The following is a 14,100-nucleotide window of genomic DNA, read 5'->3' on the forward strand; positions in this document are numbered from 1 at the left end:
ATAGACTTCTTATTTCAGATAGCCATTTAGAAATGCACTTTAGACATCCAGTTGGAATAGTGTGAACTCCATATGAGATGCAAAGGCAATCAGAATTCTAATGGCTTCCACTCGAGCTACGGGAGCGAATGTTTCATCATAATCAATCCATTCTTCTTGATTGTAGCCTTGAATCACAAGTCTTGCCTTGTTTCTTGTTGTATTTTCAAACTCATCAAGTTTGTTCCTGAATACCCACCTAGTTCCTATAATGGTTCGATTTGCAGGTCGAGGAACCAGGTGCCATACCTTGTTCCTTTCAAATTGATGCAGCTCCTCTTGCATGGTTGTGATCCAGTCTGCATCTTTTAGTGTTTCTTTTATATTTTTGCGCTCTTTTTGGGAAAGAAAAGCTGAGAAGGCAAGTGAGTTTCTTGCTTTTGATCTGGTTTGAACTCCTAAGTCAAGAGTAATGATTATGTTGTCAAGAGGATGTGAACTTTCGAACCTCCAATTTGGTGCCTAAGTCTCATTGGTAGAGGAACCAGGTATATCTAACTGGGGTTCTTGAGTGCTTCTAACTTCACAGAGTGGAGTTCCTTGGACTGCATCAACAACTTTGTTTTTAGCTTCAGTTGTTGTAATCGAGGGACCAGGTTCCTCTCCAATGGATGGAGATATATTTGCATCTTCTTCACTGGATTCCTTGACATGGCTCATCATGTATGCCTTTCCATTTGCCATGTCAATTACTTCACCTAGAATAGATAAGGGCTCTCCATCTTGATCAACATGTATGTCCTTCTCATAGGAGAGGTGAGCTTCATCAAATATCACATGTATGATTTCTTCGACACATTGAGTCATTTTGTTGTATACCTTGTAAGCTTTGCTTTGAGATGAGTATCCCAGAAAAATTCCTTCATCACTTTTGGCGTCGAACTTTCCAAGAGCTTCCTTTATATTGTTATGAACAAAGCATTTAAACCCAAAAGTTCTTAGATGTGTCAGCTTGGGCTTCCTTCCATTCAGCAATTCGTATGGAGTTTTATTCAGAAGGTACTTGATCATACACATGTTTACCAAGTAGCACACAGTATTGACAGCTTCTCCCCAGAAATACTTTGTGATCCCACTATCAATTAGCATTGTTCTTGCCATGTCTTCAAGAGTTTTGTTCTTCCTCTCCACAACACCATTTTGTTGAGGTGTTCTTGGAGCTGAAAAATTATGAGCTATGCCATTTTCAGTGTAGAACTCATCGAATTTGACACTGTCAAACTCTGTCCCATGATTAGACATAATGCAGGCTGCTTCATTACCCATCTTCATTTGAATTTTCTTGACAAAAGCAACAAACACTTCAAAGGATTCATCATTGGTCCTGAGTAACAAGGTCCAGGTAAATCTATAATAGTCATCAACTATCACAAAGATGTACTTCTTTCCTCATCTTCTTGGCATCCTCATAGGTCTACATAGATCCACCTGAGGGAGATCAAGTGGCCTTGCGGTGCTGACTTTATTTTTGGGCTTAAATGAGGATCTGACTTGCTTCCCTTTTACACATACATCACATATTTTGTGATCCTTGAAGCTTGACTTGGGCAGACCATGAATCAGGTCCTTCCTGACCAATTTGTTTAACAACGTGAAGCTTGCATGACCTAGCCTCATGTTCCATAATTTTGTATCATCATCAACAACGCTTAGACAGCTTAGATCACCATTCTTCAGAGACTCAAAATTAGCTACATATATATTCTTGTATCTTTTTACCATTAACACCACCTCACCAGTCACCAGGTTTGTGATTGTATAGGTTTTTGACACAAATTCCGCTTTGTTTCCCTTGTCACAGATTTTGGAAATGCTTAGTAAGTTGTACTTCAACCTGTTCACGTAGTACACATTTTCAATTGAGTGAGAAAGAGACTTCTCAATCCTTCTGACTCCCAGAATGTATCCTTTGTTGCTATTTCCAAAGGATACACTCCTTCCTTGCAGGGCCTTAAGTGAAAGGAAATCTTTTGTACTTCTAGTCATGTGCTTTGAGCAGCCACTGTCCATGTACCATTATAGGTTGTTTCCTTTCACTGTTCCCTGCATAATAAGAGTTAGGATTTAGCTTTAGGAACCCAAACTAATTTGGCTCCCTTGTAATGAGGAAAGGGGTGAATCAGGGATTTTTTGGTCCATGCAGGCATTATGCGTTTTGTAAATGAGGGACCATGTTCTCTACTAGTAGTTACTTTTTCAGCAAAGGATTTGTTTTTCTGCTGTGACTGAAATCTGGCCTTATAGTTTTCTTTAAGGTGCTCATTGTTGCCGCAGGGGTGCAAAGACAATTGTCAGGTATAGTAACGTACTTGCTATGAGGAGTTGTAGGGAATCTTTTCCCTTTGAAACCCAATCCCCTGCCTGTTTCCCCCATTCTTGGTGTACATGGCAGTGATAGCATCAGAGGACCAGGTCCACTTGAGTGATTTTTCAAGATCACTCTTCACTCTACCTAGTTCTTCCTGAAATTGTTTGTTTTTCTCAAGCTCAGCACACATAATAAACTTCACTGAATTTAGCTCACTTTCAAGCTTAATGTGTGCCTCGCTTGCAACTTTCTTTCCTTTTTGATAATTTTCGGCCCTACTCTCCATTTTAGGTTTCCCAATTGTTTCCTTCAAATCCATTACCAACACTAGAAGGTCATATCTTTCTTGTTCTACATTTGTAATCTTTTATCTAAGACATTTTTTTTCTTTCTTCAGGTTCTCAATTGACTCTCTTAAATCAACTGCAACTATTACTAGGTCATCTCTAGTCTGTTCGACTTCTCCTAGTTCAACTGTTAAGACATATCTGTCATTTATAAGACTATGATAAGAATCGATTAGTACATTTTCCAAAGACATGAGTTCTTAGGAGAATAAGATTTTAGATTTCTCTGAACATCCAAAAAATTTACCTCATCATCATCGTCATCTTCATCATCAGACTGGGCCATCAAAGCAAAAATTGAATCATACTCGGTTGCTTCACTTTCTACTACCATCATAGAGTTGTTACCTGGTTCATCATCTTCTCCAGATTTGCTTAATAAATCTTCCCATGCAGCAAGAGCTTGTCTCACGACATTCTCAGCAGCATTTTTTCTATTGAAGCGTCTATCAGGAACCGAGTTCTTTTTGGATGCTTTGTTAGAGTTGTTCTTGTACTGATCCTGCTTTAGGAGAGGGAAATCCTTGATGAAATGTCCTTACTTGCCACATTTATGACAGAGGTCATAATTCTTTGGCTTGCTAGGACTTCCCCTTTTTGGAATATCTCCATTCCTGCGAACCATCTTCTGGAATCTTCTTGTTAGGTATGCCATATCACCATCCTCACCACTTGAGTCATTGCTTTCTGTCTTGAAGACCAGGTTCTTCTCCCTCTTGGGCTCTCTTCTTTCATTGTCCTTCTTCTTTTTCATTTCATATGTTTTTAGATTGTCAACAAGCTCATCAATAGTTAGCTTCCGCAAGTCCTTCGCCTCTATAATGGCGTTCACTTTGCTTTCCCAAGAACTGGGCAGCACACTGAGGATTTTTCCTACCAGCTTGTTTTTTGGAATAGTTTCACCAAGAGAGTGAACCTCATTAATGATGGAGGTGAACCGGGTATGCATTTCTTGGATAGATTCATCGTCTTACATCCTGGAGAGCTAGTATTCAGTTGTGAGCATGTCGATTTTGGATTGCTTGACATGTGTTGTTCATTTGTGAGCTGTATGAAGGGCTTCCTAGATTTCTTTGGCTGACTAGCATGTTGATATCCTATTGTATTCATCAAGACTAATAACACACACCAGAATTTTCTTTGCACGAAAGTTCTTCTCTATGGCATTTCTATCCACATCATTGAATTCTTTCTTGTCTTGGGAATGGCCACGTATGGGTCGCCAGGGTTTTTGGGTCCATCACATATGACACCACATAGCTCAGAATCTTCAGCCATGATGAAGTCATGCATTCTAGTTTTCCGTCATCCATAATACTGTCCATTGAACCTAGGTGGTCTGTAAGTAGACAGGCCTTCTTCGAAGTTTGGAGGAGCAGCCATGAGGATCCTTTCTTGTTAACCGGATAGAAAGAACCTGCTCTGATACTAATTGATAGAATATAAGGGTCCGCCAAACTCTATAGAGAATCAGGTTCATTCCCAGCTCAATGGGATTAAAAATCACGACCTTCCCTTGTAGGATTTGAACTTCACTACTAAGCATCTTTTAGATTACAACCTATGCAACCTAGGAATTAACCTCTTAATCCCTCACTAACTTGTAATACTCTATTACAAGCCACTTTGTAATAACTCTATTATAAAGACTTTACAACATGACTAACTCTAGCCAAGACTCAAAAACACATATTTAAGGTTTACAAAGAGCTTCCTACATAATGCTTCTAAACAAGCTAGGTAGGAATTACAATTGAAGAACTATTACAATGTTATAACTCAACTAAGGACATACAATGACTCGATGTAGGAACTAGTCCGTAGTTGCTTTGTTCTTTGTTCTTGAAGCACTTGAAACTTTCTTGTTGGATGGTTACCTTCCTTGATTGTATATATACATGTGTGACATCACTTACAATGATGTAAGCAAGGTAGGTAAAAAGTCTTCCCTGGAAAGTTGACTGTAGCATTGTAGCGTGTGCAGGCAGCAGCTTTCGAGCTGGAGAGTTGACTTCGTACAGTCTCCTCGGGAACTGGTAGGGACCTATTCCTTCCACTCTGAAGAGTTAAATCATATCCCATGCTGAATCCCAACCTGGAATCTTGTGATCTTAAGATCTTGTAAATGTGTAACAGGTTCCTTATCTGGTTCTGAATAGTAAGTTTGTTAGATCATCAAGACATAAAGTAAAGTACGTATGACCAAAGTACTTGTAACCTATCATCAACTCATTGGGGTGTGTGGGCTGTTTTGTGGTATTTTGTGATAGATATAAGGTTGGAAAATGATGTATACATGTTTTTATTGTTATGTTCTTGTTGTTGTTGGTGTTATGTTGAATTGGGAGGAAATAAAGATTATAGGGGAGATGCTGCCCGTTTTATTATAAAATAAGCTTGTAGTTCGTTGTGCGATAGTTGTACCTTCCATAACTTGATCATAGTATTGTTATCATTATTGCAGATTAAGGTGCAACGAGATGAGTTTAACGTGGTTATTGGACATATTGTGATAATATATATTAAGGCTAAACCTTTCCTTCATTTTGGTATGATCCCATAAAGACATGTGTTTGATAACGAGACATAAAGAGAAGTTCATATTTCTGAATTTATTCACATTATCCTAGTCTCATAAGTTATAGTATTCTCCCTTATTGGAACTTTCTATTCAGTTAAGTATTGTCTTATTTCAGTCAAGAGAGTAGAGGGTCTATATATATACAGTAGTCTATATATATATAGTATTATAGTATTTTCACCACCACCGAGCTATAATCGGTGGGCAGGCCCCTAATGGGCAATCTCAGATCAGATGTTAAGTTATATACCGAGCCTACTGTGGCCAAGCGCCTATGAGCGAGCCTAAAATGACCGAGATACAAAGCCTAGTATGGTCGAGTACCTATGAGCGAGCCTACTACGGCAGAGCAGTTACAAATACCGAGCCTTATAGGGCCGGACAACTATTTTACTTACTATATTGAGAGAGTTGAGTTAGTATCAACAGGTAAGCACATCTTCAGATTATCTTTGACTCCCAGTTACTTTCAGTTATTATATTATCAGTTCAGTTTTAGCTTTCAGTTATTCTGTTGCCTTACATACTCGGTACATTATTTCGTACTGACATCCATTTTGCCGAGGATGTTGCATTTCATGCTTGCAGGTCCTGATAGACAGCTGGATAGACCTTTCCAGTAGACAAAGCAAAACATCCGCTTGGCTGGTAAGCTCCACTTTCCTGGAGTTACCAGGTTTAGACCTTGGAGTCCATTTTCTTATACAGGTTGATGGGTAGGTCGAGGCCCTGTCCCGACATGATACAGTCATCTCTAGAGGCTTGTAGACAAGTCCTGTATAGTTTGTATATCAGTAGATATTCATGGCGGCCTCGTCAGCCTGCACATTTATATATAGATATATATATATATATATTAGCCTCCACAGTTATATATATGTATGAGCTTTTGGGTATGTTTACCCCTCAGATAAGAGAGACGATATTTTCATATGATTCAGAATATGGCCTCATCGGCCTAAGTTGAGGGTTACCCCTCTAAAGTTTACACTTACAAAGTGGTACGCTCGGGCCGAGTATGGCACCGAGTGCCGGCCATGCCTCGTCAGTTTGGGGCATGACAATTAAAGAACTTGGTTCTTTACCGTGTTCCTTAAGTGTAAAGTAAACAAGCAATAAAATGAACACAAAGATTTTTAGATGAAAAATCACCCGGCTTAAAAGATGCAAAAACCACAACCTACCACGTAGGATTTTGAACTCCAACTCCACTGGAACAATGAGCCAAAATGTATCAATTATAAGACTGCAATTCAATACTTTTCAGTACTCCTATTTGATTCACAAGGTACTCTAATTTGTAGGGCAAAATACTCACTCCAACTCACTAATTATTAATAACACTTGATTATAAATCAATTTCCTAAAAACACATTCACTAGACTGACTCAAGAAGAATAAAAAACAAGTACTCAACACGGGTGAAAACTTCTGACTCTTTAGTTGATGTGTAAAAGGATAGTTACGTACAAGTATCAATCATGAGAAGTTGATCCTTTTATACTGAGAAGTTGGTTCCTCACAACAGTTAAGCAGCTACATTGAGGACCTGGTTCATTGAGCATTTAATCACACTTTATTAATCATCAAAACTTCAATACTCAACAGGTTCTTGTATCAATGTAATATCCACCTGTTAAGATATCAAAATTTAACTCATAGTGCATATCACGAGTTTAAATCAGGATGTATTTGGTACGAAAGAAAATATTTTTTAATTTCCCACCCTAAATGTTTAGAATTTTTTTTTCTTAAACATGATATTTTCCCACAATTTGTGAAAATTGATTTCCCAAGGGACTCATTTGTTTCTAGGTCAAAAACACAAAAAAGTCCTATGGCTCTAGACACTCGATCGGGTTCTCTTCTCTTTCAATTTCTCTACGCGCAACTGAGCTGGTCCTGTGGGTAGGCAAGTATTCAATAGGTATTGTCAAGTCATCTTTTGTGTACCATGATTAAGTTTACACCTAATAAAAAATTATTACATTATTTTCATAACCAAGAGTGGAAATGCTTTTATAATGTAAGAAGAGAAAAATTCATAACACTCCGTGAAACTACACGGAGTATTTGTTTATGACCAAGAGTAAAAATATTTTTTATAATGTTTAGGTAACTATTTTTCTCCTTACAATCAAATAGCGCAAAATATTTTGTTCTCTAACTAAATATTAGAAAGTATTTTTTCGATATATTTTGTCGTGTCTCTAGTAATGCATTCAGCTTCAACGAAGTAGACGTTGTATGCACCTTATTGGACCTTATGATTTAGTGAGATTTGTCATTCATATGCCAAATTGCTAAAGGACAAGTCCAAACGAGACAAGGGACCAAATCTCTTGATTTCTGAGTCCTCGCCCCCCCCCCCCCCAACAAAATCTTTTTTAATGCTGCGTCAAACAAATCCCTCAATTTCTTTTCATTTTTCTTCCTATCTTTTTTTTTTTTTTTTTTTTTGGTTTTTGGAATGAGAGGAAAGAAAGGTAGAGAACCTATAATGATGCAAGATAAAGTAATGTTAGATGAAGCTACAAATGAATCCTACCATTCTCTTCAATTCCAAGTTAGAATATTTCAATCATTTTGTCAACTGTTTGTGTAACCTTCTGCCTTCATGTTACGAAAGACATACTTCCTTTCAATTTACATGAATTTATTTAATTGGGCATAGAATTTTTAAAAAAAAATAGAAGACTTTTAAATTTGTTGTGTAAAATAAGGCATATATATTTTGTATGACAATAAGTTGTTGCATAAAGATAAATTATTTTCAAATATGAAAAATGATTATTCTTTTTAGAACAAACTAAAAAAAAATAGATAGGTTCATATAAATTGAGATGGGGGAGTACAAAGAATATTGACACTCGTGTTTGCAAGAAATTAAAAGAATTGAATTTCAACTTATTCCCCAACATATCTCTTGTATTGACTAGTAATTTTAATTACATTATTCAACCCAGAAAAGAATTAATGAAAGATATAGGTTTCAGCCACCTATAAAACCAAAAAATAATTGACATGTATAACAATTTCATTTTCCCCGTACTAATTAAGGAAAAGACATAACTTGGAAAAAATTAAGGAGATCTAAAAAAAAAAAGAAGATAAAAAATAGAAGGTGAAATGAGCAGCATGGCTTGCTATCAATATGCTGGAGAAGTACTTGAATTGTTGACTTTATTGTTGCCATTGCTACTGTTTATTGATTTGTGTCATTATTGTTGCTTGGAGTCGTTGCGGCTGCAGTATTATTATTAGTAACATTGTTGGAATGGTGTGAATTGCCAATTAAAGAAGTGACAGCTACTGCTAATGCTGCTGCAAAATTGGGATCAGCAGTTAGAGCATTCACTGTGTCACCAATTGATGGTAATGTTGAAAGATTTTGGGACATTTGGAGGCCAGAGAATTTTGATTGGTTATATAAAGCTTGGCCAAAAATCTGAGGTAAAAGTGCAATTGGATTTGTAGGGGAATTTTGGTGTGGATTTTGGAAAGGGAATTGGAATAGATTAGAGGGTCCTTTAAATTGCGAAGGATTTGAGGTTTGAGTTAGGTCCAATGTGATGGTAGGGAAGGGTGTGGAGGCTGAAATTGTGGCCATGCTAGAAGAACAAGGGAGGAGAGTTCTGGCTAGGATATTTGAGCTCATTGAACCATCTGCACTGGCCATGGAACCTGAGAGCAGCATTCTTGCTGCTGAGGAAGTAGTTGAAGCCATTGCCGCCGCGGCCGGCGGCAATGGGTGGTTGTGATTTCCTTCGTAAGTTGTGATCAAGATTGTTTTGTCCTCTGCACATCTTTGAACCTGTCAATGCCATAAAACACACTTCAGTCTAATTTTCTCGTTACCTTTGCTATAATTTTATCTAATATATTACTTCCGTCATTCCAAGTTATGTGAACTTGTTTGGCTGAGTATGGAGTTTAAGAAAAATTGAAGACTTTTAAAATTTGTGGTCGTAAGCAAGTCAAAAAGGGGTTAAAGTATTTGTGTGATTATTAAAGCTTCTCATTAAGGGTAGAACGGTAAGTTTAAGCAAAATTGTTACTATCAAATTTAGAAAGGGATCATTCTTTTTGGAAGGAACGGACCAAAAAGGAAATAAGTCTCGCAAGAATCAAATATTATAACACTTCCTACTTGAGAAAATTTCTTTATTGACTACAATTTTTTTTTTTTTATTGACTACTATAAAATCTATTTTGTGTGTGATCAAGCTTAAGGTAATAGCGACCTCATACCAACTAGTCGTAACAATAGTGGTGGATATCAAGTGAACAACTGCACAAGGCTTTTTAAGTGGCACATTTTTCTTTTTCAAGTTTATACGCTAAAATTAGAGAGCTTTCTAACCATTTAATTGACTAATATATTATTGAAAAAACAAAAGCACAGAATGATCAAATCGTGGATGAAGTTATTTAAAAAAGAAAGACATACTTGCTTCCTAACTGGACAACCAGCTGCCATGGTGCAGCGATAATAAGCGCGAGGACATGGATTTCCCTTCGCCATTTTTTGCCCATACTTCCGCCATTGGCAACCATCTGTGATCTATATAAGTGCGCCAAAAAAGAAAAGGCATCCATTTATTCTACGTACCAAAGTTTAAACTGATGAAATATTAAAGCAATGTATATAAATGATTCATATAACTCATCTAACTAGTTTAAGATTATGACTGATTTGAAAACTATTAAAGCAAAAAATAACGGTAGAACAAATAATTATGATTGAACAATTTATGAGGTTTAGTTTAACTCGCACGGAGTTTCAAAAATATAGTAAAACTTTTGAAACTCATGGTCAATTATAAAAGCATATCAGGTGTAAAGTTAAATTTTATTTTCAAATATATAAAAATATCTTTGGTTTCTTAACAACTTAATTAATAATGAAATAGCGTCGGATAAAATGGAATAGAATGAGTAAACCAATCCAAGTTCATACCATTGGAGCTTCGGATCGAGCCCTGACAGAGACACGAGCCTTCCTTATGGTAGCCTCAGTGGCTTGATCAACAGTAGTACTATCCTCCCTACTCTTGGACTCATTGCCCGCTACTCTTGGAACCTTATTAGGACCCCAACAAGATAAACCTTTTTCAGGACTATCCTCTCTATCAGTGGAACCAGACTCAACGACATTCATCGGTGGTGATCGTGACTGTTCCCAGCTTCTTCTCCCCTCAGACGACGACAATGAAGGCTCATCTGCTAGGCGGCCAAGATCCATAAATTGCCTAGGTCTCATTTGACTACTTTGGTATTGCTGCTTGATTTCTTCTCCTTTGTCATCTTGCTCATTATGATCATGTTGTTGTTTCTGTTTAATCATTGTCAATTGCATCTGTAGAGTACTACAATTTGTTGTTACCTGATTTAACACGTCCCTTAAATGTCGATTTTCACCGTTCATTCTCTCCAATTCTGCCTGAAGAACTGCTAACTATAACATATAATTGCAAAAATGTTAACATCTTGAATTGTATGACTATATATCTCATTTAAAAGGTCAAGTTGTTCGAAAGAGGATAGGGCAGGCCTATGCGCGGTATCCAAGGAAGGACCGGACCATAAGGATCTATTGTATGCAGCTTTACCCTGCAAAAAAGGGCTGTTTTCACGGCTCAAACCCGTAACCTCCTGGTCACATGGCAACAATTTCACCAATTACGCCAAGGCTTCACTTCGTCCAAAAGAGAATACTTTTATTTACTTAATTATGCCTCTCACATAACTAAAAAAAAAAAAAGAACTAGTAGACTGATTACTACTATGTTAAAGATCTAATTCTTACCTCAGTTTTTGTTCTTCTATCTTCAGAAGAAGCTGGGGATAAACCATCTTCCACTATGGACTGATCACTACTAGTGTTTGCAGTGAGAAGTTGCAAACCAGTCTACAAAATGAAAGAATTGGATTAGAATACACTTATACAAACTAAGCGAAACTGATGAAAAAGAATAAACTTGATAAAGGTAGCTTACATTTATGTTGAAATCTAATTCAAGAGGTTTGTTGAATTCTTTTCTTTCGTCAGTGTCCTTACAATTTCCATCTTCTTTAGCAGCAAAGAAGTCCATCTCATCAAGAAGTGGTCTTTTTTGGTCATGGCCATCAAAAAGATTCACTGGGAATTGAATAGTAGTGGGAGGTGGTGATGACATGTTCTTGGTTGGGGATTCCATAATATTATAATTAATTGGATGATAAAAAAGGTTCAAGCTTGAGTAATTTGGAGAAAAAATGGTGGTCCTTTGATGAGAGATATTGAAGAAAGAGTGTTGTGGGATCTGGATCAAAGAAGAGTCCACTACCATTGGCCATATATGGATTACGAAGGAAACAGAAAAAGAGATAGGCTTTGAATACAGCAATGGACTCGGCAATAAAAAGGGAAAGAAGGAAGACCAAATACAAGAGGGAGGTAAAGGAGGGGATGTGGTGTGTGTGGAATTAAGTGAAGACTTAAGAGTGGTGTATTTGTATATTTGTTTGAAGAGAAATTGATGGGAATTGATTTTTGAGGACTTAGGTGAAAGGCATGGTTCCTCTCTAGTCCCTCTATCTTCTAATACTATCATTAATACTACTGTGTTAGTTTAGCCTTTGTCAACCTAATGTAGATGCATAAATGCATGTAGCATGCAAGTGTACGTGTGTACACACATATTCATACACGTAAATACATATATAATCCTATATTATAAGGTAAGCATGTGTTTAATATTACTTCGTAAATCAAAATCGTTACTTCATCTGATCCAAATTTATGTGACACTTTTGCTTTTTGATATTCAAGCTTTTTAATACTGACCTTACATTTGGACTTAGATTCTTTTAATTTTTTAAAATAAAATTTACATATTTGGAAACTACGTACAAAGTAATATAACTCACTATTATTAATAACTCAAAATATTTAAAATGCATATGAAAAAATACGATCAAAGAATAATTCGTTTGATTCTGTGATGACCCGAAAGGTCATCACTTATTTTAGAAACAAATTCTGTGTTCTGATGCCTTAAAACCTCATTTTTACCTCATCTCCATTTGCGTGTGTGATTCGGACGTATATACGAAAAGCTTTTATGTGAAAATATGAGAAATAAAAATTTCTAGAGTTAAAATTTGAGTTGACTTTGGTCAGCATTTTGAGCAAACGGACCCGGATCTGTGTTCCGACGATCCCGGGAGGTTTGCAGTAAAATATGAGACTTGGGCGTATGCCCGGAAATGAATTCTGAGGTCCCAAGCCTTAGAAATTAATTTTTGAAAGAAATTATTTTGCTGAATTATTTATGAAATAAAGAAAAAAATTAATGTTTGAAAACATTGGTATCGGGCCCTTATTTTGGTTCCGGAATTCGGTACAAACTTGTTAAAGTATTTAAATGATAAATGTGAAATTTGGTAAAAAATGGGGTTTATTTAACGTGATTTGGACATCTAGTTGAAGAGTTATGAACTTTAAGTGTTCTTGATGAAAATGATGAGTTTTGAGGTTTAATTCATAGTTTTACATGTTATTTTCATGATTTGATTGCACGAGGAAGTCCATATGATGTTCTTGGGTTAGTGTACATATTTAGTTTGAAGCCCCGAGGGCTCGGGTGAATTTTGGATAAGCCTCGAAGTGAAATTTGGACTTAGGGAGTTGCAGGTTTTTAGCTGGTATGTTGCAGGTGTGCAGGCTTCGCAAATGCGAAGCCTGTCTCACAAATGCGAGCCCTCAAATGCGAACGTTTATCGCAAATGCAAAAAATACCTTGTTTTCCTTGGGGTCGCAAATGCGACGTAGTCATCGCAAAAGCGATATCGCAAATGCGAAGGGCCCATCGCATTTGCGAAGTGGCCTGGAATCCTTCGGTGTCGCAAATGCGACAATCTCATCGCAAAAGCGAGTTCACAATTGCGAACATTAATTGCAAATTCGATGATAGCTAGCATTCTTATGAAAGGTTCGCAATTGCGAACCCTGGTTGCAATTGCGACATCTGCAACCTGCAAATTCATAACTTAGCCGAAAATCTTTCATTTTTCAATGCCTTTCAAAACCAAAACACTCTTGGGCGATTTTTCAAAGACAAGTACTCTTCCAAATCGATTGTAAGTCATTTCTAACTTGTTTTTATTAATCTTTAACATCTTTTCTCATGATTTCAACTCAAATCAAAGGTTTTCACAGGGGAAATTGGGTGTTTGGGGTAGAACCTAGGTTTTTCAAATTTTAGGGATTTGGACCTCGATTTGAGGTCCGATTTCAAAACAAATTGTATATTTGGGTTCGTGGGGGAATGGGTAATCGGGTTTTGACCATATGGGCCCAGGGGCGATTTTTTGACTTTTTGGGAAAAACTTTAAAAAACCTATTTTCATGCATTGGAAATTGATTCATTTAGCATTTATTGATATAGTTAAGTAACTTGTGGCTAGATACGAGCGAATTGGTGGTGGAATCAAGAGGTAAAGCGATAGTTGAGACTTGAATTGTGTTCATGGCATCGAGGTAAGTGTTTGGTCCAACATTAGCTTGAGGGATTAGGAGTTGTGTCCTATTTTCTATGTGTTATTTGTTGAGTATGACGTATAGGCATGGTGACGAGTATCTATACGTTGGGGTCAAGCATGCCCGTGAGTCTTATATTATGACTCCGTTTGTATTGTTCATGCCTTTTGTAATGATTTCTATTGTTGAGCAAAGCTTGTAAAAGTAGTATTGGTAATTGAATATTGAGGAGTGTTGGCTTAAGTTGTAAAATGAATTGTGGAAGTAAAATTGATAATTGAACCTTATAGAGTATTGGCTC

At 36.9% G+C, this 14,100-nt stretch overlaps 1 protein-coding gene and 1 pseudogene across 1 annotated transcript; both read right to left on the minus strand.

The window, feature by feature from the left end:
• Window positions 1–1,428: 1,428 nt before the first annotated feature.
• LOC142166024 (putative mitochondrial protein AtMg00300) lies at window positions 1,429–2,049 on the minus strand. The gene has a single exon (XM_075224426.1). It carries the CDS (start codon window positions 2,047–2,049, stop codon window positions 1,429–1,431), a length of 621 nt encoding a protein of 206 aa, XP_075080527.1.
• Window positions 2,050–8,148: 6,099 nt separating this feature from the next.
• Window positions 8,149–11,679, minus strand: LOC107762795 (putative WRKY transcription factor 31; annotated as a pseudogene).
• Between the last annotated feature and the right edge of the window lie 2,421 nt (window positions 11,680–14,100).

This window comes from Nicotiana tabacum, chromosome 11 (genome assembly GCF_000715075.1).
Source record: "Nicotiana tabacum cultivar K326 chromosome 11, ASM71507v2, whole genome shotgun sequence".
Taxonomy (NCBI): Eukaryota; Viridiplantae; Streptophyta; class Magnoliopsida; order Solanales; family Solanaceae; genus Nicotiana; species Nicotiana tabacum.